The sequence below is a fragment of the Mastigoproctus giganteus genome, chromosome 4 (genome assembly GCF_048544385.1).
Source record: "Mastigoproctus giganteus isolate SK-2022 chromosome 4, ASM4854438v1, whole genome shotgun sequence".
NCBI classification, from domain to species: domain Eukaryota; kingdom Metazoa; phylum Arthropoda; class Arachnida; order Uropygi; family Thelyphonidae; genus Mastigoproctus; species Mastigoproctus giganteus.
Window position 1 is genome coordinate 70,430,497 of NC_143578.1, and position 27,325 is coordinate 70,457,821.

The 27,325-nt window shown below is 36.9% G+C and overlaps 1 protein-coding gene across 2 annotated transcripts in view; it reads right to left on the reverse strand.

Annotated features, from left to right (window-relative positions):
* Window positions 1-27,325, reverse strand: part of LOC150086822 (uncharacterized) — a 221,285-nt gene that overhangs the window by 129,904 nt on the left and 64,056 nt on the right. For both annotated transcript variants that reach the window (XM_090371597.1, XM_090371596.1), the window contains exon 2: window positions 19,934-21,109. In XM_090371597.1, the coding sequence (XP_090227723.1) occupies window positions 19,934-21,001 (1,068 nt within the window). In that variant the 5' untranslated portion in view covers window positions 21,002-21,109. The remainder of the gene's footprint in view (window positions 1-19,933; window positions 21,110-27,325) is intronic.

The window sequence follows — 27,325 nt, forward strand, 5'->3', positions numbered from 1 at the left end:
TGCATAAAGCAACTTTACCATAAACTTGGAAATATAACCGATGTGGCTATATTTCCAAGATTACTGTACTAAAAAAAAAAAAGAAACATAAAGGTACCACGACCACGAAACTAATGCGGCAAATTAAAGCTACAATTAAGGATACACTTGGCAAGATGCGATTCTACTAGCTTTCTTCTGTCTCCCTATTTCCTCTAGTTCGAAAGCATATGATCGCCCCTTGTTTCCTTCATTATGTTTTCCTTAATTTTCACAACTGAGTTAATTTATTTATTTAAGGTAATCCAATTTATTATGGTTTAAAGTTAATTTGCACATACCTACGTTTGGTTTAGACCACATATGGGCAACCTTGGGCCCGCGGGCCAGATGTGGCCTACAGACAATATATTTAATACACAGCAAAGTGTAAATTCGGCTATGATAGATAATTTTTAAGTATAAGCGTTTGGTTAAATAAATTAATAATATATATAATAATGTTAATTCATATACTGGTATATGCCTAAAATGAAATAAAAGTAAATTAGCTATTTAAGCAAAATTGACTCCGTTCTACTTGACGCAATTTTAATATGTATAAGTCCAAATCGTTGTTTTAGATAAGTTTAGCCTCTTATCCTTTCCCTCAGCCATTTTCTCTTATTTCCATTAAACAGCTGGCACGTTTTCTACTTTTCTCCTGACAACTCATTCAGTTTGGCCGGAAAAATCTTACTTTGTTCATATTTCCGCGCTATTTTTACCTAAAATTGTTTGCGGAACGCAAAGGTCTTTGCTTGCTCTGAACTATTTTTAAGTAATTAACTTAATTAACTAGCGTTACAGGAATGTGTTTCACTTTCGCGGATGATAGTTTGTGGCATTTCATGTTTTCTTGTAAACTTGAACTAATCGGCAACTCGTGTAAATGAGCTACGTGTTTAGACCGGCAACTGCAGTCCTATTCACTCCTGCAGTCATAACATTTTCGTTTGTGGTACATAGTTCTTACTGTGGTTGTGCGTTTACTTCACAAGTTTGATCATTGATTTTTGATGAATAATAACCCTTACAATGGCTTTGTCAAACAAAAGAAAGCTATCCTACGAGAGAGTGTTTCAAGGACGGTGGACAAATGATTATTTTTTTTTTATTGAATCAAAAAACAAACCCGTGTGCTTAATCTGTTCTGCAACTGTTTCTGCCTTCAAGGAATACAATATTAAGCGTCATTACAATATGAAACACAGTGAATATCATGAATTCAAGGAGAAATTAGAAAGATGAAACTAGAAAAATTGATGAAATAGACTAAGAGCCTGACTACATTATTTTTGAAAAAGCAGAAATTTTCTGACATTTTGCTTGCGAGTTATATTGTATCAGAGAAAATTGTCAAGCATTCAAAAAGTTATTCTGATGGTGAATTTGTCAAGGAGTGCTCTGTTGTTAATATTTTGTATCCAGAGAAGAATGAAGAAGAGGAAATTTCTGCAGATATACATAAAAGCTTAGCAATGCTGGCTTCTAAATTTGAGTCTTTTTCGTTGGCTCTCGATGAAAGCACCGATATATCGGATACGGCCCGGCTGATAATTTTTATTCGTGGAATTGATAGCGATTTTTCTATTATTGAAGAAATGCTTTGCTTTCGAAGTATCATGATATTTTCAACGAACTAAAAGCATCCATGAATAAATTTAACCTTTTTTTTTTTTTGATAAACTCGCTTTGATAAATTTTCTAGAAAACATGCCTCAATTTTGGCAGTAATTTTTGGCCTATAAACGTGAACAGTTACTTTCAAGAATGAAATTCACCAAGTCTAAAACAAGGTTAAACAACTTGAGGGTAGCAACAACTTCTATTCCCGCTAACCTTGAAAATTTGGTAAAAGATTCTCAAGCGTAAATATCTTACTAACTGTAAATAAGGTTACATTTTTTTCTAATCAACTTTGTTTCTATAATCATGCAATTATCATAATTACAATATATATTTTTGGAATTTGATGAATGGCGATTAGATATAGGAAATATTATTGCTTCAACTATCTCATTTCTTAATCCATAATTTTTGTGATTTATTTATAATAAAATAGTCGCAATTTTATTATTGTATGTTACAAGTTACGACTATTAGGTAAATTTGCTATTCTTTTAGTAGTGTGGCCCAAATCAGGATGGACTTAGTCTTGTGTGGTTCGCTGAACAAAAAAGGTTGCCCATGCTTGGTTTAGACCTAACGATTGTGGGCCGTTGATGTTCCAATTCGCAATTTGTTACGTTTATTGTCAGCGTGTGCTTTCGGGAGGCTGGGGGCAAGAATTGTGCGTTTGCCCTGTGGGAATGAGTATCGCTTTGTTTCTTTCTTATTTTTACAATTTTATTTAACTTAACTTTGAATATAAGGAAGGATATGCTGATATTTCAGTTGGTTTTATCGATATTCACTTAACAGAACGGCACCTTACCAGGTATAACCATAACTGTAACATTAATTTTATGGATAAGTTTCATGGTATTCAGTGTTCCTTTTTTCTACAGTAGTCTTGAAGACAACCACATCTGTCTTTATAGTAAAGGAAATTTAAAACCACTCAGCACTTATCAATAAAATGGATCTGATATGAGCATGTGAATGAGTATCCTAAACTGTAAGAGATGTAAATGGCTATATTTGGACGGAACTACATGCAGAATTGAATGTGATTTGAAATAAAAATGATGTAAGGAAGTAATTAGTCATAACACTTCTTCGGATGATATTTTCGCTGGGATTTAACTTGCAGTAAAGAAAAGGAAATAATACCATTAACATTTATTCTCAATTATCTAATCTCATCAGGTAGAAACGTTAAACAGGAGCAAGTGAGCATAACAAATGTGCGGTTGAATTACCAACATAATCGAAACATTTGAATCTGATGATTTTAATTGCTATCGTACGCTTAATAATATGAGCCGCAGTACACAATTCCCATATGCTGATACTCCCAGCTGCATTGTGTGTATATTTGACTTTCGAAGCTTAATATTTACTTTCATCTCTCCGTTCCCTGGGTAAACAGTATTCGCCAGTAAATGGAAGAAGGATGTAATTGCTAAATTAGGATCACCCTCCGGCGACTAACAACGACTAGTTAGACAACTATTTTTGATGGTGTGGCCATGAAACTACAACCGAGATATACACGGCCAAGTTTATTACACTCCTGAGATTGGAGCTTACTTTGTAGTGGATAATATTTAATGCTTAAATAATTTCTAATATGGACTAAATCTAATGGACTTCTGTGAATATTAGCTATTGGACAGAACTTGAAACCGCATATTACGTCAAGTACAGCATCTAATGTATTTATTTCAGTTTCAAATAATATATTCCCAGGAAGGAATAGTTAACTATAAAATATAATTAAGGATTAAAGGATTAATCTCGGTTGGCTGGGGATAGTACCAGCAGTATTATATAATGTAGCTTTTCGCTCAATGACCAAATACTCATTTTTCGAAATTCGTAATAAAAACCCGTAGTTTTCCATCAAATAATTATTCAGATTATATATTTTAAGTTATATGCATATTTTTAAATTTATAACAAAATATGGAGGCTTAGCTCAAATTATCATAAATCCCACATTTTTAATAAAACAATGGGCATTTTTATAAAATACCTTACAGTGCAAAGCACATGGAATTTCATGTGATTAGAGAAAATAAAGAGCATTTATACAGTACCCTTTTTTGTAAAAAGAGTTATTAAATCCCCATTAAAATCAAACACACTATCATTACGAATTAATAAAAAAAAATCGAATAAATACAGTACTTATTGTAATCACGGATAATATTATCATTTTAAAATAGAAATGAACGGCATTTACTATAATCAGTGCTGTTGTTTTTTTTTTTAGCATAGTTAAAGCATATGCAATGGAAGTGGTTAAGTAACATCCCGATTTGTCCTTGAACTCCGATATGTTTTGTTTCTAATTACTGATATTCCTTCGTTTGATTGCCGGTGCCGTTACTTCAGGAAAGAAAGTACCAATCTGGCTGTTTTACAGTAGAGCATTAACTCTTTTCTAATTCTTGATTTTAATAATTTCTTTTTTTGTTTTTAACGGTTGGTATGGATTTGCAAAAACATTATCAAAGTTTCATTTTATTGATGACTTTCTGGAAGAAATAGTGCATAGTATTTTACATTATATTGCTTGATTTTAACGCTTTCTTTCTGTGCACTTCCACCTTTTTTTATGCATACATTCCGCTCTGCCATCAACAGCTGAACAGCTGCATTTTGTTCCATCTGTTATTGTTATCACTTTAGATGAGCCACTCTATTATAAGCGGCGTCCGCTATATTTTAAAAATCAATTATATGACCTAATTTATCTCAATTTTTTTTTTTTTTTTTTTGCATTTCTTTATAAATTACTTTACTTTCTTTAATATTAGTGACGAAATACTTTCATGTGTTAGATCGCTTTTAAATCTACCAGATAGACATACTTTAAAAATAGTTTTATTATCATTAGATAAAGTTACGAATATTTTTTCTCCATATTTTGCAATTGATATTTTAAATGATTTATCCACATTTTAAATGATTTTATTCAATAAAGAGGATCAACAAGTTCCATTTATAAAGAAAATTTTTGTCTTTTAAATTATTTCACTTTAAAAATATTTTATTTATAAATGGAGACTAAAATTACAAAACTGTACAAGAAAAATAAAATATTAAACTGAATTTAATGTCTCATCCACACTGTAAACATTCTAAGAAAAACTTAACATAACAAAAAATATAGACGTACAAATTTAAACGAACACAAAAAAATCGTTTTATCCGAATATGGAAAAAAAATTCAGGTAATTTTTTTGAAGAGACATGGAAAGTCGATTCACATGTAAGAATTTTTTTATGGGAATAAAGTGAATGAGGTATGTAATGTGTCGGAAGCGAAAACATCGGAATTTTAAAAATTATTCAAAGAACGGTAGATAACATACATTATGTAGGGAATATACTATATAATATCGGTGTAGATACACCATATTATATAGTATACTCTCTACATAATGTACGTCAGGCATGGGCAACCTTTCCTAGTTCGGAGGCAAAATTATCATTATGTCTTCAAGTCAAGGGTCGGACCAAATTATTAAATAAAATAAATTAATATTAAATGAATTAAAACAACTTGCTACTTCATATTTCATTTATTTATAATATAATGCTTTGGTATAAAGCTCTACATAAATTTTATAATATAATGAACGACATAACAATTTAATGTGAAGATTGGCCTTGTACTTGAACTACGAGACTATCAATATTGACGTTAATATTACTTAAGGATAATCGCATAGAATTTTCGAGGTTTTCGTCCGTTATTATTGTCCGAAATTTTTATTTACTGTATTTCATCCTGGAAAAAAAAACTGTGCCTTCAGTTCTTCTCCATAGTGTCTTCAGTTCCTCTCCATAACAATTATAAGGGATATTTTTATGAGTTGCTAGAGTAGGAAAATGATAACAATTTTTAACTCTTATCTGACTTTCCAACAATCTTAGTTTATTACAAAAAGCTTTGACAGGTCCATGCAGTTCATGAACCAATTGTCCTTGTTTTTGCAATTTGAGATTCAGTTCGTTTAGGTATTCGGTGACATCTACAAGAAATGCTAAATCACACACCCATTCATCATCTTTTACTTGGTTAATTGTGTTTCCTTTTATGTCCATAAAATCTGCAATGTCTTGTCTCAGATGATAAAATCGTTTTAACATACCTTTACTTAACCACCTCCCTTCACAATAATAAGACACATCTTCATAATCCGAAAATAGGTCTGCCAAATACTTCTTAAATTGGCGGTGATTAAGTGCACGCGACTTAATAAAGTTAAAGTTAATAAAGTATACTACAACTTCTAACATTTGTGAATTTAATCGATTTTGCATACAGATTTTGTTGGTGGATAATGCAGTGAAAATTTGTTAAATTTTCCTGATGGATCTGTAGTTCTATTGCTCTTTCATGAACTATTCCAATAAATCCCTTCCGTGCACCAACCATTGCAGGGGCTCCATCAGTGCATATGCCAGATAGTGAACTCCATTTAAGCCCAAATCTCTCGAAGACTGTGTTGACTGTTTCAAATATATCTTCACCGGTAGTTGTTCCTTTAACAGCCGAAGCGCCAATAATTCTTCTGTGATGTTGAAATCCGCATCAACTCCTAGAAGAAATATTGCTAGTTGGGCTGTATCGGAGGCATCGGTGCTGTCATCCAAAGCAATTGAAAATGCTTTCAATCTAGCAATCTTCTCTTTTAAACTTTTTTTTGATATCATCAAGCCATAATTTCTATCCGTTCGACAACAGTACTTCTCGACAAACGAAGTCTTTTTTCTTTTCAGGACATATTATACTTGCAACATCCAGCAGACGTTCTTTGATAAATTCTCCTTCACCAAATGACTTAGAATGCTTAGCGATTTTTTCGCTTACCACAAAGCTGGCTTTGACAATGCTGCGTTCTTTGCTTGTTGAACATTTGCTGCTGGGTATCCAAGTTCTTCTTCAACTTCTATATTTCATCTTTTCGTAGTTGTCCAATTTTTTGGTGATCCGCATGTCTCGAAGTAAAGTGTCTCTTCAAGTTGTATTCTTTGTTGACAGATACGGATTCCTTGCACAGCAAACATACAGGAAATCCTTTATTCAGAATAAAATAATAATCCTCCGTCCAGTTGTCTTGAAATTGACGATTCTCTGCATCTACTTTTCTTTTTTTTTTTATATAACCCCTGACATTGTCCCAAATTTATAAGCGATATTCAGAACTGTCAAACAAACTGTCTTCTACACTGCAGGCACTAAACAGAACACCACATCAATGCAGGCACCGAACAGAACACCACATCAATGCAGGCACCGAACTGACACGTTGTAACACGTTCACACACGCCGCTAGTCAAAGTGAGAAAGAGACCTTGGTGGGAGAAAACATGGTGTGTTTTGCGCAAGTCATATGACGTCAGCTTAATGTGAGTTAGTAGCACATACCATGTTTTCTCCCACCATGAATCAGACAAACTTCGCTGAAATAGATTAGGGCCGGATCAAAAGAAGTAGAGCCTGCGGGCTGCCCATATGTGATGTATGTTATCAAATTAAACTACGTACGTAGTAGTGTGAAGACATGGTTTTTAAATTGTATCTCATATTGTGGCTATATTCACACAACGAGATACAGGTATTGCACTACTTCGAATAAGTAACGCTTCTCTGGTAGTGAAGCGTTACTTATTCGAGATAAATAACAGTGATACTGTTATTTACCCTCAGTGGATACCACCACCCGTTTCAAAGCTGTTGGACTATCATCGATGGATGGGCAGGTATCAAGATCATTTTTGGGATCTGGGTACCTGCTAACCAACCGATGATAGGCCAACAGCTTTGAAACGGTGACCATCTGGGTGGTGGTATCCACTGAGAATAAATAACAGTAGTCTTCTCTACCAGAGAAGCGTTACTTATTCGAAGTAGTGCAATACCTGGTATTTCGTTGTGAAGGTAGCCATAATATGAGATACAATTAAAAACCATGCCTTCATACTACGTACGTAGTTTAATTTATGGGTAAACTATGGTGTATCTACACCGATATTATATAGTTAATTTAAACCCATATCGTATTATGCCTAGCGCATTTAATCTTCAAATACTGCATCATTATGTAGAGAATGTGAAAAAAATTCTCATTAATCAGAACGCCATTGCAACTTGAAAGTTCAAAAACTGGGCATATATATAAAATCATACATAAATAATAAAATAGCACGAACCTTAAACAAAAATGTTTAAAAGTGGGCAATCAATGAAATTTTTAAAATATTTTTTAATTATAAATGCGAGAAAACAAAGAGTATTTAATGAAAATTTTAATCATTGTTGATTAAAATTGTGAGAAATATCACATATAAATGATTCAATTTTTAAATGATAAAATTTTTTCTTAAGTTATAAGTGCTGATTTATCCCCACTAAAAATAAGAATTAAAAGCTTAAAAATTTTAAAGGACATACTAAAAAAGAAAATTTAATTAATTTTATTTTACATTAAAATTATTATGAAAAGCTAATAAAGTTCAATATATTCTTCAAAAATAGTTAGTGAATTGAAAAATTAATTTGTAGAAATAGATTTCGTGGTTACACATAAATAAGAAGAAAAGAAGCTTTAACAAAGTTTAGAATTAATGAAAGAGAAACAAAAAGAGAGATGAGTGATAAAAGTGAAACAAATATTTGGTAGAACATTTAATGCTAATGAAATATTTCCTAAAAAGTTATTAAACGATTTGTAAAATATATTATATTGCTCAAAAAAGTGATGAAAGAAATTAAAGTTATATATAAAGATTCCATAAATAATTTTAATGAAATCTAATTAATAGAAACAGCTTATGAAAGCAGATTACGCAATTCTAATCATGAATTATGGATCTAGTGGATCCAGTGTCATTCATAGAAAACAGAATAATTACTATCAAAAAAGAAAAGAAACAACAGAAAATGAATTTTAAAGTTAATAATATAAATATAACAGTTCAAATCTATAATCACAAGAACTTCTTGAGTTTTAAAAGGTAAGGAATGACGAATATCTGTGTAAAAAAATATATGTAATGATTTGTAAATATGGTGATATTAATTATGTCTTTCTAACGGTAAGCACGTGACTTTAATTCAAGATTGCGATTTTAAAATTATATAAGTTTACCTTGAAATTTTTGATGATTTTTTTCAGTGCTGCAAAAGTCAGCTTATTCTAACGAATATAATTGTCTCACAAATTTTTTGCATAAGATTTTGAAAAATCCAGTATATAGCTATTGTTATTACTTTTTTTGCTATTACTTGTGTAACTCCAAAATACTAACCATTATTGAATAATAGTTGCGCTTAATACTACATTATACAGTAGACTTTCAGAATAACGACACCTTCGGGGATTCAAGGTGCCGTTATTTCGATTTTTCCGTTATCTATAAAGTTCTATTTTTAATGCAGAAATAATCACGCTAAATAAGAAATAGAGAGATTAATAATGCAATTTTATTAACTGCACCTAAACATATCGACGATCCAATGTTATATTCTGCGATTAATACACTCCTGTTTACGCCCCGTTCTATTTTCTTTTTTATATCAAGTTTAGTCTGCGCGGTAGCACAGTAGTATCGTCACCGTCCTCCCCACACCGGGTGGAAAAGGCACGGGTTCGAATCCAGCCGATGACGTGACGAACTTTCATGGGCTTTTTTCAGTCCGTGGTTGAGTTAGTCGGTCTCAGGCGTAGATAACAAGGTTTCTTCCCCCATAAATTGGGGTTTTTCGTCCAGCAAACCAGGCAAATCGACCAGAGAACATATATAATTTACAGACACAATACACGGATATATGAATTAACTTTCCGGGTGACCCCAATGTAATAGTTTGGATTATATCAAGTTTGTTACTAAGCTTTAATGGTATTCTTCTTTTCTTCTCTATATGAGGTTCATTAACCTTAGGAGCCATAGTGAGGGGTTTTTAATTTAAAATAAAAGATCCTCGAGGCATCTGAGCACGGTACGGAAATCACTGTTACTTATATCGACGTCCAGGCAGCATTTGATTCCGTATCCGTTCACGCGTTGGCAAGGCTACTTTGGTTTGGATTTTATTGGCGCATTAGCAACTAAGGCTATAATGCGCAGGCAAGGCTACTACGTGAGTATTACCTCATTGGCGGAGACGTGCTCTGGTTTATTCAGACAATGCTTGAGAACAGGACTATTATTGTTTGCTATGGCAATCGGCGCCACACCAGAACTATTACAACTGGAGTCCCACAAGGTGGGGTTCTCTCTGGTATCTTGTTCTCAGCTGTTCTTCTGTCTTTCGTGACGGGCCGAACTGATATTATGACCTTCGCTAATGATATAAAGCTGTTCACTGCTATCAGGAGACACTGCTGGAGACACTGCTGACTACACAAATGCCTTAATCGTACAGAAAATCCAGAACCTCGAGGCCTTATTCTCCGGCTTTGGCCTTCACATCAATCTTGAGAAGTCGAAACAGTTGACTTTCTCGATCAAACGGAATCCAACAATGGTGCAACCCAATATAAGAGGATTCGCGATTTTGCTGTTCAGCAACACACTGAACTGGGCGTTATTTTTGACAAAAAAACTCTTTCTACCACACGTAGACCACCTGCAAATAAAGTTCTGTCGACTCCAGTGGATGCTTAAACAACAACTTATGCATGTTCATGACCAGGCTGTTGGGTGCAGGTATATTAAGACATGTGTCCATCCGGTCATACTTTATGGCGCAAAAGTCTGCAACTGCCACAACGCATCTGAGACGGATTTTTGCGGACGAATTTTGGCTATTGAAGTGGGCCATATGGAAATTTTGGCTTCCCCCTGCACCAAGAACCACCCAGATGGTGGCAGCTCAAAACATCAGACGTCTTCCTGCCATTATCCACGAGAGAAGACTCGTTTTTGCTGTAAAAATGATGGTTGGCATTATTTCGGAACCAAACTTCTGGGCTAACTGCGGATGGAGAATCCCAGTACCAAGCCTTCGGGCCAATCCAGTCTTTCAGGCCACCCCAAACCGGTTAAAATTATCCGATCGGTCCTTACCCGTGCGAATGCTGCAGTATATACACTCCTTGGATGGCGACCTCTACAAGTTCGCATTGGATAAAAAATACAGGCAGAACTTACTCCATCGACTTCCTTCTCAGGATCACGTCACAGAGCATTAGAACCTGCTCCCGCGGATCTGTCCATCACTGCCATGGATCCCTCACTACATTGTTCCAACTTTCTGCGCCTGCTCAGATGACTCCAGCACTGTAAAAGGACTGCTCCCTGGAGAATAATTTAACTTGATAACATGTCGTTGTGTATATATCTTAATATGTAAGTTTGCAATTTGTTTTCTCCAATGTTTAATCCTACACTTTTATAATTAGTAATATTTTTTTTTCTCCTATCTTATCCTTGATTGTATTAGCCTTTACTCTAAATCCCTGGCTTGTAGCCGTGTACGGCGTGTGCCTGTTTGCAATAAAGAGTTCTTCTTCTATAAATGTAAAACAGCGGTATAATCAGTGATATCAGTACAAAATTCACTTTCAAAATGGCGTACGTGCAAGACATCTGCGCTGTATGTAAACATCCGATCTCAATGTGCTGTTAGCTCGAATGTTGCGTTATTTGGGGTATTGTTATTTCGACAGTCTACTGTACAGTCTGTCCTCGTATAGCACGATAGTTGCGTTCCTAGAAACCCTCGTGCAATATAAACAACAGGCCCTATGGGAAAAGTAAGGCGCCTCCGTAGCCAGGTGGGAAGGAGCAGCAGTGCGTAGCACGCGCTTCTTGATTAGACCGGGGTTCGAGCCCGTCACCACCAAATACGGAGGATGCGGAAAGGTCAAGGAATGACCACCGCATATCCCGGAGCAATATGGCCTTAGTTGCTAATGCTCCTAAAAAAAAAAAAACAAACCAAAAAAACCAAAATGGGAAAAGTAGGGTTAGGTGCCGACCACCCAAGATTGAACACACATTTGGAACCAAAACATTACCAAACAATAAATAATCGGGTAATTTTAATCGTTATAAAATACGTTAAGTATTTTATAACGATTAAAATACGTAATAAAAATATTATAATAAAGTATTTTTAGTATTTTTTAATACTAAAAAAGTATTTTTTACGAATAAAATACGTATTTTATTCGTAAAAAAATTATTATATTAAATAAAATAGTCGTAATAAAATACTTACGTATTTTATAATACGTAAGTATAAATTATAATACGTAAGTCGTAATAAAATATTGCTAATGCTTTTGCTTCTATCGTAAGCAAACTTGCTTTTTGTTTGATTTTCTATCCAAACAGATGACAGCCGTTCCATCTCTTCCAATTCTTGTGTCTTAAAAACAAGGTACAGTCGGTCCTCGTATAACACGTGTTTACATTACACGAATTCGATCATACACGATTTATAAATAGGGGAACGTTATCTTATATAACACGAACCGAATTCGCTTATACACGATTCGCCTTTGTGTTTACAAGAAATGGCAGTCGAACGCGGAATCACCCCAACTGAACGCAACACGATAGGAATGAAGAAGATTCTGAAAATGTATTTATGTGTTTTATATCAGTGAAGGGGAAACACATTTCACCATAATAACGTAAAAACCAACACAATTCCAGTTATCGATATAATAGCAAATGCAATTAGATAGAGTTTACTACCAGTTTATAACAGATTTCACTAGCAGAAACGCAACTGGGAATTGTTTTTATTGTTTTATGGTAGTAACCCCCAGAAATGTGCTTTAGTAAAATGTGAGGTGTTAATAGTGTACTCGGCCTTTACGGTGTTGTTTATTCAGTTGCTACACGCGCGCAGCTTTGTTTATGTGTATCAAGCGTGCCTCCTCGTTTTGTAATTGTGCTTTATTCCCTAAAAATGAGTAAAATACTTAAAAGGTGTGAAAAGGAAGCGTTCTGGCTAAGACACTGCAGATTCAGAGAAAAAAAAAAAAAAGCAATATCGATAAACAGAGGCGGACTGGATCAAAAATTCTTAACCGGGAAAATTTATAGTGGCCTCATACTACAGTTTATGGCCAAAATCACACCGGCCTCCGGCCCACCGTGGTTTCCCCCGTAAGGCTTCTGTCCGCCTCTGTCGATAGAGAAAAAATATGAAATTGTGAAACGCTTTGAGCGAAATGAAAGGCCATGTGATATTGCACGTGCTATAGACCTAAATCAGGCAACGCCGAGAATTACAAAGAATGCAGAGAAAATAAAAACTTTCATAGCAGAAACAACTCAGTGTAATTAAAATCCATTAGATTAAAAAAATGTATCATGTAGTGTTCAGAGCATTTTATAAACAGTGTGATGAATATAGAAAATCCATGTACTCATATAGATGGAAAATTGAAAGCGAGTAAATGAAAAAACAAAACCATAGCGATCGTAAAAAAATATAAACAGGGAGTACCGATGTTTGTATCGTTAGATGAATTAACACAACAAACAGGTTTCACTGACAGGCTAAAGCTACAAACAAGAAAATCTAGCTTTTGGAAACGATTCTTTATACGTACTTGAAACAGTAAAACGTGCGACTGAAAGATAACCATTTGTTTTAACTCAGAGATACAATGTATCACTCAAGGTTAAATTTTATTTCCAAATCTTGCTTCGTTGTCGTTCGCTTGCAGGTTAAAAACCTTGCATTATAAGAAGTTGACACAGCTGTTAGTGACAAGAAATGCAACTGACGACCGACAGCAGCGCGCTCTAGAAATTTGCAATTTAATATGTTGTCAAAGCCCGTCTTATCTTGCATACAGCAATGTCGGAACATATGATTCTTTCAAGATGTCAGAATTGACGAGAACTGAAGGGAATAGAAAATACTTTTGCGTCTTTCTAACAACTTGAAAACATTTTCGCTAATATCTGAAACACATTTTAATGTGTTTCAGATAATAGTGAAAAATAAAATATTTATTATCATTATCATCAAAAAGATGGAAAAAATCTTGTGGATGAGAAAGAAATTGTTTTAAGTCGTTTGAAATTAATAACCCCACAAACTTTACACTTTTATAATTGTTCGATTTTAGTTTGGCACTGTACATAGGCCTTCTCTGACGGCCTTAGGAAAATAACCAGAAAAATTAGCTGCTTTGCTTTTAGTGATTTTCAATGTTTTTATTATTTAATATATCTTTGTGTTTGCATAATGATACAAATATATACAAAGTATATATATATTAAATAATATATACTTAATTAAATTTGAAAAGAAAGAGTAAAAATTATAAAACTTATCAATAAATTCACAAGCATTTTTGACATTTTTTAGGAAGAGAATCTGGAGGAATTTCATTCAAAAGAAAATAGTACTGCGCATCGTAAATTTCCCAATCAGTTCCGCAAAAACAAAATTCCTTAATCGTTTTCTTCTGTAGTAACTAGCATACTAATCCATCAATCCGCATGGAAACGTTGGAAACGCGATTCATCGGATCACGCAATCTGTTTCCAGTTAACCACTATCCAATGGCTCTTCTAGTGAAGAGCACTAAAATGAATCCTACACCCCGTTGTTATGTGCCTAGTGATTTCAATGTGGCACACCTACGCAGAACATCATTGAAGGCGCAAGGAGTACGGACAGAAAATATTTCTTAGCCATCTCAGTGGACTTTGCCGGGGCGTTTGACGCACTCTGGTGGCCAAGCGTCCCCGGCAGATTCCGTACAGCAAATCTCCCTAGCAACCTGTACCAATGCATAAAAAATTATCTATCACAGCGGAGCATAACCATCAGGACACCATATAGCAAAGTTACGCGCCAAATCTACAGAGGATGTCCCCAGGGCTCTGTCCTGGGTCCCCTACTATGGAACGTCGTACTTGATGAGTTCCTGAACATAGACCTGCAGAATGTCCAATCTCAAGAATATGCAGACGACTTAGTCCTTACCCTTGCCGTTGATACTAGATCCCAACTGGAAGCCGCAGCAAATAGAGCATTCGGAACTTTACAGGACTGGGCCTGGCACAACCACCTGGAAATCTCACCAGTAAAGACAAACTCCATCCTACTTAAAGGCTCTCTGAACGTAGCGAGGCCACCGCAAATCAAAATCCAAGGGAGAACTATCCGGTTAACAACTGAGATGAGATACCTTGGAGTGATCTTGGATAGGAACCTATCTTTCACACCACACCTGAAATATCTACATACCAAGATTCGAAAATATACTGCGCTGGTGGCAAGAATCGCACGTCGGGACTGGCGATTGAAGCGACGTGCGCTCACCCTCTTCTATAAGGCTATGTTCACCCCCAATAATCACTTATGCATCTGGTATCTGGTTTTCAAAGGCCACCACAGCAGTTAACAAGAGGAAGCTTGACTCGATTCAGCGTGTCATCCTGCTCACCATCACCCGGGCCTGCTGCACAGTCAGCACACATGCCTTGCAAGTGTTGGCCGGCGTGCTACCTCTAGATCTAGAAATCATCAAATGTGGTTTGCTTTATATGCTTTCCAAAGGTAAAGCCATCTCCTGTCTGGATTTTACCACCGACCCCTCAAATAACATCAAGGCCTAGAAGAAGCGCCTCACTGCATACTTGCAGCAGGTCTGGCAGTCTAGGTGGACACAGTCTACAAAAGGAGAAGTCACCAGAAAATTCATTCCTACAATAGCAACAGTATACCCAAAATCTCCCACATGGTTCTCCCCTGGCCTATACGTCACTTTTTTGTTAACTGGCCATGGATCTATCAGAGGAAAGCTCATTGCACTCGGGATCACCGAAAACCCACAATGCCTCTGTGGTTCCCTCGAAAGTTGGGACCACCTGATGTACGAGTGCGAAATATATGAAGATTTGAGATGCCTCCTCCTGACTAGGATACATTACCTTCCTAAAAACCAAGAACAGCACATCCTCGAAAGAGAAGAAGATTATGTCGCCTTTACGTACTACGCATAAGATTTATTCGCACGAAGGAAGACCCTACCATGGATATTATCACTATTCCGATCATCATCAAAACCAAGAGAAGACAACCACCTATATTTTGGGAATCAATGCAGAGGCCTACCAGCAAATGAGACTACACCATCACCAAATCTAAGAAGATCCAGTATAGGACAACCACAGCTGCATTCCTATTTATATCCCTACTGACTTAGACACAGATCACCGGATGACATCACCACTGAAATTGACATCACGACCGGACCTGACGAGAAGAGCAAGAAGATTCTGCCAAATGGCGATCACGCTTGTGCTCTCTTGCACGGCAACTTTTGTCCCACTTCCATCCCTTAATTTCGCCTGATGGATATATTCCATTGTACCTGGGGGATGCCTTCTTCATCCCCCATATTTTTATCTGTCCCCCCCTTTTCTTGACTCTAAAGCCCACCCGCTCTAACTCTTTTTTTTTTTTTTTTTTTTTACATTGGTCTCTGTCAGGAAGCTTAAGCGACCCTGCAGAGACTACCAGAGAATAATGGGCAGCCTGGCTACCTCCTAGCGGTGTGTGCGGGCAACGTGGGGTTCACCAGGGGGCCCTGCGGCCAAATGCCAGGACACCCAACAGAACACAACGCAAAACTACGCATTGAACACAGAACACTTTTCTGGCATTTACAGAGTTCTGTATTTCTTCACAGTGTACATATGGCGCAGATGTGGGAACCACAGGGGGGCGCCTGACCCTAATACTATGCACACTACTATGCTATGTGCCACACGTTGGACACTCCACTCGTCCCTTTGGTTAACGACGTGTGGCTGGTTTGCATGGAACCTGTGGCTAGTGGTTCTTTCTTCCATTGTTGATACAGTCACGAGACATACAACATACGGTCGTACGCGAACACTGGACGAAGTCAACTGTATCGGAGATACATCACCTATTACCCACTTCCAACGATCATACCCGATTGAAACCTAATTATGAAAAGATCTCTGACTTAATCTTCGCCTAAAATACCTGTCTCCTGAATGCTATAGTCCTATATTCTGCTCTTATACAGAAACAGTGAGTTACACGGTGGCGGTAGTGGCAGACACTACGCATGAACTTACGATTGTTGATATTCTAACGCAAAACTATTTCAGTGTATACATCCTGCAGCACGATGCGGAACCAAAACTCGTTGCCTGCATGTATTTTGTTATGCATGGGTAGTCGGACTGGTGACATGGTATATTATCCTGTTGGAAATAAGGGTGAGCTAAGAGATAGGTAGTTCAATCGATGGATTACGTTTTTCAAAGATATCCACCATTGAGGAATGGAGTGAATAAATCAAACATGTTTGTGTAATTTTCTATATATACTCGTAATACGAATAGTCCAGGAGTGATATATTAATTTTTCAACTAAATTTTAAAATAAATATACAACGCGCACAGTACGAATCAAGGTCATAACATAATGATGGTTTTATAGTTCGAACAGGCGTCCATCAATGTTTTTCGAAGCCACAACTTTCAAAAATATAAATAAATAAATATTATTTATTTATTTTTATTTATTTATTTTTAACATATAATATACACAACAGGCATTCGCCCAGTTAAAGTGTATAACAGAGCAAAGGTTGTACAAAACATAAAAATAAATGGTAGACTAATATACTTTGTACAATAAAAGTTAATTCAAACTGGAAAAGTCCAATTGACAAAAATAAAAAAGATATTCATGACGTCAAGTCCAGCGCATTTATAGTCTATTAGTACAGTATTGTATTACTACTACAGTATATTCGGGAGTATACTCCAACTTTTAAAGTATTAAAAAGTCGTTTAAAATTTCAAAGCTGATTTATATAACAAGTATAAAATACTATATATACACTGGTGTTCAAAGAAAGCGCATCACCTAGGATTTCACATTTCTAACACTTTTTCGCGATGGTATGTTACATTAATGACAAGCATCACAAATAGAAATATAAACAAAAGATATTTATTAATAGTTAAGGCAAAGCTAAGTAATATTTGACAGGTGCTCTCAAAATATTCCAAAATGAGCATTTACAACTTTTATATAACAGTTTTGGTAAACACGACAATTATGGCTGAAAGAGAAGCCCTCATTTTCAGTTCATCATTTTAAATGGAAAACAAAATGAAAAAGTTTACCAGGTGCAAACTAATATTTAGTTGAACCACCCTTGGCCCTGATGACAGCAGCAGTACACTGTCGAGGCACTGACATGATCAATTTCTGAAGATAATCAACTGATAGTTCGTGGTTCCAAACACCAATTATGGCTCTGGTTTCTTTCTGGCAACAGCAGATTCCACACGATGCCAACAGTTCTCTATAGGATTCAGGTCCAGCCGGGCTGTTTCCTGGCTAGCTAACAGTTGTAATGTTCTTCCAACCATTTTTTCACCTGTAACAAATGTAAACACATTACTGTCGATCCTCTAATGTAGAAATGAAGCTAAAGTAACTACAGAAGTGCTTGCTTACACTTTTCGCCCGATGACAAGGAGCAGAGTCGTACTGAAAGATGCAATTACTTGGCAGGTTGAAATGGTCTCTAATGGTTGGCAGCAATTTGAGAGAGAGAGAGAGAGAGAGAGAGAGAGAGAGAGAGAGAGAGAATCTCTCTCTCTCTCTCTCTCCCCCCTTCAGGTGCAAATTCCTTCTAAATCACGCCGTTTGTTGAAACACATGATCAGTACAGTCTTGATCCTGGACTTCTGAAAACGAACATTTGAGAGGGGGGCTTGCTGGTGATTTTGATGTCCACTGCATGCTCTGACGCTTCGTCTCTGGCTCTTATTGAAACACCCAACGCTTACCTCCAGGTAAGCGTTGGGTGTTTCAATAAGTTGCTTTTTTAAGTTGCTTCTGGACACTTGCTTCTGGTTGCACCTGGTTGCTTCTGGAAATTAGGATTGTCTTGACATATCTGGATTAAGTCTTAGAATTTGACGAATTGTCTCCTTATTCATGTCCAACTCATCAGCCATCATTCTGGGGGGTCAAATGACGATCTCTTGCCACAATATCCCGAACTTCTGTAAATCTGTCCTCATTTCGAGACGTTGACGGTCGCCCACTTCTTGGGTCATTGCAAACATTCTCATGTCCGTCTTTGAACTGCTTACACCATTCAAATACAATTGTGCGAATTAAGGTTTCTCACCATAAAAAAACAGTTTTTAACGTTTCATACGTTTCCGTTGCACATTTTCCCAGTTTAAAGCATAATTTGATATATTAATTTTGCTCCATTGCAAATTCATTACACGGAACGTTAACGTTATTAACAAAACTATTTACTTGCATAACCTGTCGGCCTACCGTACAATCTCTGTACCACTCTATTGGAGGAAGTCTGAATTGCAACATACCTCTTCCGTTTCTTTTCAAACTCATCGAACATGACCACAACAGCACCAGTCCGGGAATTATACTGCCATGCCTCGTATGTAATGGGGATTTCATTCTCCTCATGAAGATGAACATGTGTTGTGTCTTAGGTGCGGCAGTTCTTGAACGCTAGCTGAAATCCTCCATAGTACTCTGTGACGATTACAAAACTGCGTAAAATGGCCAGAAATAAGTGTAGTGTTAGGTTTGCGGTGTGTGTGTGTGTTCTCTTCTTAAGTTGCTTCTGGACACTTGCTTCTGGTTGCACCTGGTTGCTTCTGGCAACCAGGAAGCAGAATGAAGAGGAAAGCTGCTTCCTAGTACCTGTACATGTCACGAGGGGACGGGCCGCAACTGTGCATGTACTGACCACTCTAAAAGGACTAATCTAAGGATCTCGCATCCACTGAAAGCCAAAAGCTAAGCACTCTAAAACAGGGCCACACAGATCCTCCTCCAAAAGCAAGGCAATCATATATAAATTAAATTAAAATATAAATATAAATTAAAGTGTGTATTAAAATATTAAAAATATAAATTAAAGTATGTATAAAATAAAATATAATAATAATAATGGAAACGATAAGTATAGCGACGTAAACAGAACAAGAAAAAAATTAAGAAATAAAAAAAGCCCCTCTCCTAACTACGAATTTCAAATTACAGTACTTCAACACTATTAACATACGAATTACCTGGTTTCCAGCTGTTTATTAATAATCAGAGAATTTATAGCCAAATGATTAAACAGGTGAGTGCAGCTTAAGTTTTAATTACTCGTATAATAAAAGTATTATATTATAAACCAATCTATCACGTACGCAAGTTATACGTAATTAAATTTTCTCAACTTACTTTTGGTAAAATAATCAAAATTACAAAAACCCTTACCTGATTCTTCAATTCCGATTCTCTGCTGCCAAAGTGCTGAAAACCTCCTAAATCATCAAAATCTTCCAGAGTAACCCCGAACTGTGCAGGAGTGTGATCAATGGGTTGTAAAGAGAGGCCCGATTTCCTTCCATCAGAAGGCAATGTATGGACGACGCTTCCATACCCGTAGCTATCTCCTGAAACTTTTGTATCATCGTCATTAGTATCAAAATCACCAAACGTGCCAAAATCAATATCTAGAGGATATCTGACTTTTGGGTTCACATCCATGCCATCGAATCCAACCCCTGTGGTAGCAGCGATGTGTTCGGCCTGGTCCAAAATTTGACGCTCATTTTCAAGACGGGCTTTTTCATCTGGACTTCTGACTACAGTACCAAACATACCTAGAGTATCTTCAGGCATGGGAATATTTAGAAACCTTCCTGGAAAATCAATAGTCTCGCGGGGAAAACCTGGTCCTGCCCGATGACGCAGCTCTGCAGAAAAATAGGCATCCCCTCCAAAAGGATGAAATTCGTGTACAGACGCAGGAGTATCAATCTTTAGGGAACTCGGCATGCTACCTAGCTGTTCCTCCTCTATGATAACTTCAGTATCTGGATCACGAAAAATTTTCCCAAATGATGCTTGATCGCCAACTGCAAATGGTAATAGTGGAATTACATGTCCCTGAGGCGAAATTTTGTGATGGGGAACCTTTGGAAATGAATTGATGTTCGACTGACCCATTAAATACGCAAACATTTCTTCTGAGAATGGAATCTGCGGAATTTCATTAGTAAGTTCACTGTGCCGTGCCATCCGTTTCATGTGTCTCCACATTGCGCGTAGTTCTGAGCAGGAAGGTTCATGAGTGGAGACTTCTGGGATGTGGGCAGGGATTTGTTCACTTTGTCTCCTCTCGACTGTTAAAATATCTCTCCGACTGTTCTGTTTTCCAGCCGCAATGACCTGTTCCAGCAGTGTCTGTAACCGTCTCCTTGGCTGACTAACAGTTTTATCTGAACGACTAGCGACGATAAGAAGATTTAGAAGAAACAACCTCCAAAGAAACCACATCATTGCTTCAGCTCCAGTTATCGTTTTACCTAAACCCAACGAGGTTGAGGTTAGCGTCCCTCTCAATGGGACGTCGTTCTCCTCCTTACAGTTGTCACTGTGATCAGTTTTCTAAATAAAAGAAAAGACTGCTATTAGAAACAATATTAATTTTTGTAAAATATTTCTATTGAAAATCTTGCAGATAGGTTTTGTCTCTTTTGCAGATAGGCAAAATCTATCTGAGGGGGAACCGCGGCAAATATGAATTAATATTTTAGTAAGGAAATTAACAGTTATTTCCACAGATCATGTTCGAAAAGTGAGAGAATAACGTATATCTGAAAAGATAAAAATAACAACATAATAAAATATCATTGAAAGAGAAATGTTTTATTTTAATTTTTATAGTGATATACAGACTTCTAAAGACAGGCATTTAAATATTTACTTCATTTTAGCTCTTTTTATGGTAGCTGATATACTATAATTCAGTTAACAATAAGACGTACATTTTTGTGCATTTCTGTGTCGGGCTAAGATTCAATCCCGCAACAAGCGTACTTCTCCAGGACTCCGGCCAACTCAGATAACACTGAAAAATATACCCATTTTTTTCTCCTTGCCTTTCGAACGTTCCGCCCACACCCCTTCCCATCTAGAGAAAAATATGCGCCGCTAGGAAAGTGAAAGAACTGAATACATTTATATAGATAAATTTGAGGTATCAAATTCATCGGTTTGAAATTTAACATTTAAAGCACCATGAAGGTCGTTACTGAAATAAATGTACTATTTTTCCTGCAAATAAATGGAATAAAGTTTCCTCTTTTAATGTTATCATTTTTTTGTGAAAACATATATTTCCAATATAACTAAATGGATCACTCCAATAAATATATTACAGAAAACTATTCCAAATTCCTGTCTTTCCTAGCCTATATTTTTCACCGTGCAAATATACAGTATGCTCAGAGAAAGACATAACTTTCATTATATCCCATTTTCTCTTCTATTTTCATTTAAATATTGACGGTTAAATTAAAGAAACCTTCGATTGGTATGGCTCAGTTTGTGACTTTTTTCAACATTTTACGTGGTAATTTAAAACAAATAAATCTCAAATCTGAACATTTTATAAACAACTGATTATTGATTTGCATCCTCAAATTTCTGTTCGTGTACTTTACAGAAAAACGAAGTCACTACAGATGTTTCAGTACACTGTATAAGTTCAGCACTGAATTTAAACTTAGTGCTAGAAAAACTATAAGACTGAAATTGACCAGTTTGATGATGTGATCATATTTACTTTACTAATAAGATTTCGATCTTTTTAATCCAAATTTTGTTTCAATTTCACTGCTCCTTTTACAGTTTCATCATGGATATAACGATTTCAATTGTAATTTCATATTATTTTGCTTTTTGTTGAATGTTATATAGTAATCGGTGAAATGTCTAATTTGTCTATTATCTACATATCAAAGGTGTGCGCCCAATTACAATACTGTATACTGTATAGGACAATTATATTTAAAATACATGTATATCTCTCTATACATTAAAAAAGTTTTCCTTCTAGTTATATTTATTCGAGTCAATGGGAGAAGAGGGCGTGGAAATTACGTCACTAAAAATGCGCAGGTAATAATTACATTGTTATCTTCCACTGAAAGACAACTGCCTCCATAAAGTTCACCAACATCATGCTTCACTGCCTTATACATGACGGCGCCCGGCATCATTTGATTGTCCATTGTAATGTCAACTGATGAAGGGATCCGATATAGTTTGTATTTTTGTAAATAGCTTAGTATTTTGTAAATATTTTAAATATTTCTATAGACTGTAAATGTATTTTTTAAATATTTTAGTCCTACTCTTTGAGATGCAACAATACTCCTCATTCATTAGGGAACCCGAATCAAAAGGCCTTTTCCTAAGTGACCTGTGTAAACGCAGATAAATAATTTTAGTGTATTTATTTCCACCTTGAGAATGCCGAGTGGTGGGGGTGGGGTAGCCAATGGAAGAAGAGAGATGTAGGTCACGTGGTACAAGTGGGCGGGGAAATTATGTCACTACAAATGCACAGGTAAACAATTACATAGGTCATTTCCTGATTAGATATCGATCAGTGCGTCTCGACAGATGTCTTTTACATAGAAAATACCACTTACTCCGTCATACCTCTACACTTTACGTAGAAAAGTGTGCGCGGGGGGGCGGATTGGTGAGAAGCGAGCAGGGAGCGAAGCCCCCTAGTAATCATTAAAAAAAGATCTAAGTTATTACACGAATTTATGCACAAAAGATAATAGAAGTCGAATATTTAAATTCGACAAATTAGCACATACTGGATAGCGCAAACAGCATTTTAATAGGCAGTATATTCACATTGATTTGGTAGTTGTTGGCGCATCGGCTTCTGTGGCCATATTGCACCTCCCAAGGTTTTTGCAGTACTTTGATCCAAGCCCGAGGCGAGAATCGAACCCGCGACCTTTGGGTTGCCGGGCAGGTACTTTACCCACTCAGCTAGCCCGGTCGGCAGTATATTCACAAGGAACGAAAACAAAGTTTTCAAAAACGGCATGAGAATTATAATATCTAATAACTTTTGAGATCTCTCATATCGTGAAAAAATTTTACTTCTCGATTGTCTACTCGCACACTCTGAGTGTGCGAGTAGACACCAGCTTTATGGCACTCAAAACTGATAACAAACAATACTCTTTCCTACTGGAAAAGTGTTATTTATTCGAAAGCTCGTGACTAGACAACTCGTTTTGAGGGATTTCACAATAATGATGCCGTTTTCGCAAACTTTAATTTAGTCAAAGAAAGCCATTTCCAACACTGTGCGGCAAGAGTTGAAGAATCTGAGATTTAGTACGAAAGCCATTTCTTTCTGTAAAAAAAAAAAATCGAAAGATTCGACTGGAGTAGCGCCACCAACAACAAGACTGGGCTGTGGGACAATGGAAAAAAGATTGTGTGGTCTAACGATTCGCAATTTACACTTTTTTGTACCGATGGTAAGGTCAAAAGTGCGGCGTTAAACCTCATGAAGAAATGCAGCCAGACTGTCTCCTGTTCGCCACTCAAGTGGCTGGAGGTGTAATCATAGTATGGGGTATGTATTAGTATTAGTATTAGTAACGGCCGCATGGTGCAAGAAAGCCTATGGCTTATGCTGCACCAGCCAAAAAAAAAAATAAAATAAAATAAAAAATAAAAAAAAATAAATCCGAACAAAACAATGATAAAAACAAAAAAATAAAAATAAATATCTAAATAATAATAATTAATAAAATAAAAAATAAATAAAAAGGAAATTAAACCTATCATCCTATGTGCTTCCCTTACCCGAAAGTACTATCCAGATGACCTTTGAATTTCCCCAAACTGTCGGCCTCTACCACCCATGAAGGCAACTTATTCCAGTAATTTATAACTCGCTGGCTAAAATAGAACTTCCTGCAATCCAATCTAAACATTTCCCCCCGTAACTTGACTGTTGGTACGGAATGGGTCCGCTCTACCGTTAGAAAGTCGCGTTAACTTCAGTGAATAACCTTCTGTCATATCGGACCAACTTCACCCTGCAATGTTTAATTTTTACCCGAACTGAGATGGATTCTTTCAAAACGGCAACATGACTATCCATCGTGCAAAAATTATAGCTGAATGGTTCAAGGAACATTTCCAGCATCTACCTTGGCCGTATAAGTCTCCAGACCTGAATACAACTGGGAATATGTGGCCTACATGTTGGAAAGGGAAATTTGGCTCCGCAGTTCTCTACCGACAATAACAATACAGCATCTGACAAAAATTCTGCAAGAATGATCAAATCTGGATTTAGGCTTCCTCAGGCACATAATGAAATCCACGACACGTGTAATTCGAGCAAAAGGTGTACCTACCAGATATTATATAAATGTTTCTAATTTTCAGTGAATATATCAAATTATGAATAAATCTGGTAAACAGCAGTGTTAGTTTCGCAGTCAGCTAACTTTCTATCATATATTTCTAAGACCAAAGGGCATTTCCTTATGGTAGTCGAAAGTCTGCTGGATTCCAACAGAATTCATAAATATCAAGATGCAAACTGAAGTTTTCGGAAGCATTACGTTCAATATATTTAACTTAAATATAAGCGTATTCGGAGAACCAAATCGTTATCCAACAGGGCTCTTCGGTGAAAACGTTTTTGGAAGCAAACTAAAATGAATCCATTTTGCAACCACACATACGCACGCACAAAATTTGTACTACTAACCAGATTAATAACTCCAACTTCTAATTTACACAGCAGCTTTCCATGGGAGCCACTATTAAAAGCTTTATTAAAGTCTAGGTGTATAATATCAGAACTGTTTAATAACTACATCATAATAATTTTCTAGAAGCCAAGCATAACCTTCCCTTACGAATCCATGCAGCCTTTTTAATTATAACTGAATATATACCATCAATAACTGGAGCATTGCCTTTCTTCAACCACAGTAGCTTTTCTAACGTTCCTCTGAGATCATTATGTGATTGCAGCATTCTGGCTTCTAAAAATTCCCCGTATATCGATTCCAGCTTGTTTAAAGTCTGGCGAAACGGGCTTGGCACACCCAGGGATCCTGAGCTGGATATTATCATTCTTTTCTTTTTTAGTGATTCCCTTCTCTCTCTGTCTCTCAGGGTAATTCAGAATTTTTTTTTTTTTTTTTTTTGGCTGGTGCAGCATAAGCCTCAGGCTTCCTTGCACCATATGGCTAATAATAATAATAAATAACAACCACCACCCCGTATACCTGGTAGCAATACCCGTCACGAGGTGGAATCCCCAATCAGGGAGAAATAATATAAGAGCAGCGATAATAATAATGAAATGTCATTGAGAAACCTATTCAACTTATCTGCCATTTCTACTGGGTTTTTATGGGACTTACACTGAAAGGACAGAATTCATAGGGTACCTGGTTCCTGGGCAACGCTACGCTGTCACCCCTCTCGCTAGTGGAGAACTCACCACTTTCCAGGTATATAGGTACACTACATTCACCTAGACGGTAATCCGATTTCAGTATGGATAAACGTCGTAAGTTAACCGACTTTGAAAGAGGGATGATAATGGGTGCCCGACGCATAGGTCTATCGTGGAGGTGTACAGAAATTGGACTACCCCCGTTCGACAGTAACAAGAGTGTATCGGGAATATGCCATTTTCGGAATAACATCTTATCGTGGACAGCGCGTGGGCAGAGAAAAGTGGTGGATGAACATGGCCGTCGACGTCAGTCTCGCATTGTTTCAGCCAACTGGAGATTGACAGTGGCACAAATCAATGCCGACTTCAACGAGGGAGGTGCCAGAAACGTCTCCACCAAGATTATCAGGCGATCATTAGCCGCAATAGGTTATAGGAGCCGTCGACCCACCAGAGTCCCATTGCTAATATCACGACATGACATAGGACTAACTCTCAACTGGGCGAAAGAACATCAGCACTGGATTTGGATGATTGGGGAGGGTGCGTATCTGGCGGGAAAATGCACGAAGCTATGTACCCGTCATATCAACAAGGAACTGTTCAGGCAAATGGACAGTCGGTGATGGTCCGGGGCGTGTTCGACAGGCACACGTTGGGACCCCTGTCAGGTCTAGACGCATCTCTGAACGGTACAGGTTACGTGACCATCCTTGCAGACCATCTGCATTCCTTCATAGTCATCGTGCACCCACAGGACAATAGACTCTTCCAGCAAGACAATGCGTCTCCCCACAGAGCCGTGGTGACTACAACATGGTTCGAAGAGTATTCCGCATATTTCACCACCATGGAATGGCCTCCCCATTCACCGGATATGAACCCTGTGGAACTCTTTGGGATGCTGTGGAAAGGGCTGTTCGAGCTTTGGATCCTCCACTCAGAAATGTGATGAATTATGGATAGCGGTGCAGCAAGCATGGATGGAAATACCTGTGGAACGCTTTTGTGAACTAGTGGACTCCATGCCTCGCCGTGTGGCTGCCCTTATCCAGGCGAAAGGTCAAACTACCCGTTACTAGCTAGGTGTCCATGATTTCTGTGCACTGTGTACACTGCAGCCAATTAAGGAACATATCTGATTTATTCTCTTTTATTGTTATTATTATTCAAATATAAGAACACCCGATTGCCGTTCTTAAATTTTCTTTGCTAGGCTTTCCCCTAATCAGTTTTCGTACGGCTTGCTGCAGCAATGGTTTTGTTATACATTCTCTTATAATGCTCATACAAATCAAATCGGAATCACGTGATTGTCCATAACTGTAACACTCTTGTTTCCTTAGCTCAATTAA